The sequence below is a fragment of the Esox lucius genome, chromosome 5 (genome assembly GCF_011004845.1).
Source record: "Esox lucius isolate fEsoLuc1 chromosome 5, fEsoLuc1.pri, whole genome shotgun sequence".
NCBI lineage: Eukaryota > Metazoa > Chordata > Actinopteri > Esociformes > Esocidae > Esox > Esox lucius.
This window is the reverse complement of record NC_047573.1, coordinates 26,874,743-26,880,000: the sequence shown is the minus strand read 5'-3', so window position 1 is coordinate 26,880,000 and position 5,258 is coordinate 26,874,743. Positions and strand designations below refer to the sequence as shown.

Below are 5,258 nucleotides of genomic sequence, written 5' to 3'. Positions count from 1 at the left end.
TTTAGTCCGGATGACATGGCGTCCCAGTTTTCCAAAATGAACTTCAAATTTTGATTCGTCTGACCACAGAACACTTTTCCACTTTGCCACAGTCCATTTTAAATGATCCTTGGCCCCAGAGAAAACGCCTGCGCTTCTGGATCCTGATCAGATATGGCTTCTCTTTTGACCTATAGAGTTTTAGCCGGCAACGGCGAATGGCACGGTGGATTGTGTTCACAGACAATGTTTTATGGAAGTATTCCTGAGCCCATATTGTGATTTCCATTACAGTATCATGTGATGCAGGGCCGTCTGAGGGCCCGAAGATCACGGGCATCCAGTATGGTTTTACGGCCTTGACCCTTACGCACAGAGATTGTTCCAGATTCTCCAAATCTTTGGATGATATTATGCACTGTAGATGATGATAACTATAAACTCTTTGCAATTCTTCTCTGAGAAACTCCTTTCTGATATTGCTCCACTATTTTTCGCCGCAGCATTGGGGGAATTGGTGATCCTCTGCCCATCTTGACTTCTGAGAGACACTGCTGCTCTAAGAGGCTCTTTTTATACCCAATCATGTTGCCAATTGACATAATAAGTTGCAAATTGGTCCTCCAGCTGTTCCTTATCTGTACATTTAACTTTTACGGCCTCTTATTGCTACCTGTCCCAACTTTTTTGGTATGTGTAGCTCTCATGAAATTCAAAATGAGCCAATATTTGGCATGACATTACAAAATGTCTCACTTTCAACATTCAATATGTTATCTATATTCTATTGTGAATTAAATATAAGTTTGAGATTTGTAAATTATTCCATTCCTTTTTTACTCACAATTTGTACAGTGTCCCAACTTCTTTGGAATCGGGTTTATATATATATATATATAAACACACACAAAAGTTTGGACACATCTTCTCATTTAATGCGTTTCCTTTATTTTCATGACTATTTACATTGTAGATTCTCACTGAAGGCATCAAAACTATGAATGAACACGTGGAATTATGTACTTAACAAAAAAGTGTGAAATAACTAAAAACTTATATTCTAGTTTCTTCAAAGTAGCCACCCTTTGCTCTGATTACTGCTTTACACACTCTTGGCATTCTCTTGATGAGCTTCAAGAGGGAGTTACCTGAAATGGTTTTCCAACAGTCTTGAAGCAGTTCCCAGAGATCCTTAGCACTTGTTGGCCCTTTTGCCTTCACTCTGCGGCCCAACTCACCAAAACCATCTAGATTGGGTTCAGGTCCGGTGACTGTGGAGGCCAGGTGATCTGGTGCAGCACTCCATCACTCTCCTTTTTGGTCAAACAGCCCTTACACAGCCTGGAGGTGTGTTCGGGGTCATTGTCCTGTAGAAAAATAAATGATGGCTGGTCGCTGCAGGATGCTGTGGTAGCCATGCTGGTTCAGTATGCCTTCAATTTTGAATAAATCCCCAACAGTGTCACCAGCAAAGCACACCCACACCATCACACCTCCTCCTCCATGTTTCACGGTGGGAACAAGGCATGTAGAATCCATCCGTTCACCTTTTCTGTGTCGCACAAACACACAGCGGTTGGAACCAAAGATCAAAAATTTTGATTTCCACTGGTCTAATGCCCATTCCTTGTGTTTCTTGGCCCAAATAAATCTCTTCTGCGTGCAAGGCACACCTGTGAATTGAAAACCATTTCAGGTGACTACCTCATGAAGCTCATTGAGAGAACACCAAGGGTTTGCAGCGCTATCAAAAAAGCAAAGGGTGGCTACTTTGAGGAATCTAAAATATTTTGTTTTCAGTTATTTCACACTTTTTTGTTAAGTACATAATTCCATATGTGTTCATTCATAGTTTTGATGCCTTCAGTGAGAATCTACAATGTAAATAATGTTAATGTAAAGAAAATGCATTGAATGAGAAGGTGCGTCCAAACTTTTGGCCTGTACTGTATGCATGCATGCGCATGCACACACACGGCAGAACTTTTTCCACCTTTAATGTGAATTATAACGTGAACAATTCAATTGAAAAACAAACTGAAATCTTTGAGGGGAATTTTTATATACACTGTATATATCTCCGGAAACAATTATGAGACCACTGCACCTTTGTCTTTCCTTTCCAAATTTTTTTTGGAGTGAGGAACAGAAGGGTTAAAATTAAGAGATCACTGCAAATTGAACTCTTCTGTTCTGTTTTTTCCGGAGCTGTGTGTGTGTGTGTGTGTGTGTGTGTATATACAAGTGCTGGTCATAAAATTAGAATATCATCAAAAAGTTTATTTATTTCAGTAATTCCATTCAAAAAGTGAAACTTTTTGAATTGACAGCAATGCGGTGTGGCATGGAGTCGATCAGTCTGTGGCACTGCTCAGGTGTTATGAGAGTCCAGGTTGCTCTGATAGCGGCCTTCAGCTCTTCTTCATTGTTGGGTCTGGCGTATCGCATCTTCCTCTTCACAACACCCCATACATTTTTCTATAGGTTTAAGGTCAGGCGAGTTTGCTGGCCAATTAAGAACAGGGATACCATGGTCCTTAAACCAGGTACTGGTAGCTTTGGCACTGTGTGCAGGTGCCAAGTCCTGTTGGAAAATGAATTGGTCAGCAGCAGGAAGCATGAAGTGCTCTAAAACTTCCTGGTAGACGGCTGCGTTGACCTTTGACCTCAGAAAACACAGTGGACCAACACCAGCAGATGACATGGCACCCCAAACCATCACTGAATGTGGTAACTTTACACTGGACTTCAAGCAACGTGGATTCTGCGCCACTCCTCTCTTCCTCCAGACTCTGGGACCTTGATTTCCAAAGGAAATGCAAAATTTACTTTCATAAGAGAACATAACTCAGCAGCAGTCCAATCCTTTTTGTCTTTAGCCCAGGCCAGACGCTTCTGATGCTGTGTCTTGTTCAAGAGTGGCTTGACACAAGGAATGCGACAGCTGAAAACCCACGTTTCGCATATGTCTGTGCGTGGTGGTTCTTGAAGCACTGACTCCAGCTGCAGTCCACTCTTTGTGAATCTCCCCCACATTTTTGAATGGGTTCTGTTTCACAATCCTCTCCAGGGTGCAGTTATCCCTATTGCTTGTACACTTTTTTCTACCACATCTTTTCCTTCCCTTCGCCTCTCTATTAATGTGCTTGGACACAGAGCTCTGTGAACAGCCAGCCTCTTTAGCTATGACCTTTTGTGTCTTGCCCTCCTTGTGCAAGGTGTCAATGGACGTCAAGTCAGCAGTCTTCCCCATGATTGTGTTTCCTACAGAACTAGACTGAGAGACCATTTAAAGGCCTTTGCAGGTGTTTTGGGTTAATTAGCTGATTAGAGTGTGGCACCAGGTGTCTTCAATATTGAACCTTTTCACAATATTCTAATTTTCTGAGATACTGAATTTGGGGTTTTCATTAGTTGTCAGTTATAATCATCAAAATTAAAAGAAATAAACACTTGAAATATATCAGTATGTGTGGAATGAATGTATACATTATACAAGTTTCCCTTTTTGAATGGAATTACTGAAATAAATCAACTTTTTGATGATATTCTAATTTTATGAACAGCACCTGTATATATTTTTGTCTGTAACACAAAAGGTGGAGAAAGCAAAGGGGTCTGAAGTACTTTTATGAAGTCACTGTATTGCATTCTACCATTTCATAATTTCCATTGTTTCATTCACACTGTCTCTATCCTCTCACCATTGCCTGGCGCACCACCTTGCTGGTCTCCTGCCATGGCCGCAAGGCGTTGTGTTTGGCATGAAGTCTCTCCAACAAAGCATTCACTCGACTTTGCCTTTCTGCCTCTGTGGACAACCCAAGGAAATGGAGAGTTTCCAAATTGCAATACATGACATTTGCAACAGCCCTTTTGTAACCTCACACAACCAGAAAGGGTTTTTCAGTCATGGAGTAAAAGGTTGCAAACAGACTGGTAATTACTAGCTATATCATTTGTTTTCATTGTATACTACACAAACCACAGTGCGGTTTCTTTTTAATTGAGGGGTGCAATCAATCAACTGTAAACTGCCTTTTCACATCAGCAGTTAACAAAAAGTGCTTATATCACCCGAGCGTCAACCGTTAAGACACTGAAACACACTTCACAACCTAATATCTATTGCTAAGAAGGTTGCAGATCCACGGATAACTGTTGTTGCATTACATACCAGCTCAAATGGCTCGTACGTGATTTGACCGACTACAGTGCAAGACTCGGTGAGGCTAGCTGGTTAGTCGGCTACATGTACTACTGACCACTGCACAACGCTACAGCATTATGGGAAAATCGTCTGCTTTTAACAATTGCTAAATAATAACAGTAACCTTCAAACTCTTTGAATTACTATTGCAGTTACAGAACCATAATGAAGTTCCCAACTTGTTTTCCATAAGGAATGCCTTGGGTAGCATGACTACAATGCTATCTATCTATGTACAGTAGTTAGCCTAAATAGCATTAGCACTCAGCTTTGTTTTGACAGATCTGATAACCGATATCTGACCACAGCGTCACCAGATGAACTCCGATCACCCAGATATGAAAAAATTACCTGTCCCTTCTTCAGCTTTTACCCGATCAAGAACAGCCTGGTTCGTCCCAGATTGTGTTGAAAGGGTAAGTTCTCTTGCTGGACTTGAGCTACTGCCCTGCAAAGAAACCGCCGCCATCTTCGCTAGCTAGCTATCTTTTTTTGTTAGGTACTCTGTCCCTTCGCTTTGGGCTTCCGTAGTGTGTGGGTGAGCCAGCGACGTTGTCGTGGTTGGAATGATTGGCCGTTTATCAATCCGCGTTTTTGTCCGTACTTGTGTTCTAGTGAAGTCGTTTGACGTCATCTTTCATGGCCCAACTGCGGTTCCAATCCAAAGAATTGAAAAGTTACCAATAACGCCTAAAATGCCCGGATGTATACTTGATCCGCCTCTTTTATCGAGGATGCATGGGTTGGTGACTTGTTCAGCGAGAACGAATCTGATATCCCAGAAATCATTTCAACATGTCAGGAGAGCAGGAACAACTCCACAAATGTAATAAGTTTTAACTTTTCATATTTCAGGTAAACGATACCTGTAAATCATAATCTGAAAATAAATGTGACGAGAAATGGACATTGTAGTCGCTGAATATTTGATTAATTTACGGCTAATTATAAATTTGCTCCGACTTTTCGATCGGCTAACATTGGAGAGTCTAGTTAACGTTAGCTAAGTTAAGTAATTACAGTACCGGTAGAGAGTGATAGCTTTTTTAGAATTGCAGTTGATTTTCAT

General features: G+C 41.2%; 1 protein-coding gene across 1 annotated transcript in view; it reads right to left on the bottom strand.

Moving 5' to 3' along the window:
- The window catches only part of med1 (mediator complex subunit 1), a 19,915-nt gene extending 14,998 nt beyond the window's left edge, over positions 1-4,917 (bottom strand). Inside the window, exons 1-2 of the mRNA XM_013132767.4 lie at positions 4,541-4,917; positions 3,684-3,790 (exon numbers count right to left, since the gene is read on the bottom strand). Coding sequence (XP_012988221.3) covers positions 3,684-3,790; positions 4,541-4,658 — 225 coding nt within the window. The 5' untranslated portion in view covers positions 4,659-4,917. The remainder of the gene's footprint in view (positions 1-3,683; positions 3,791-4,540) is intronic.
- Between the last annotated feature and the right edge of the window lie 341 nt (positions 4,918-5,258).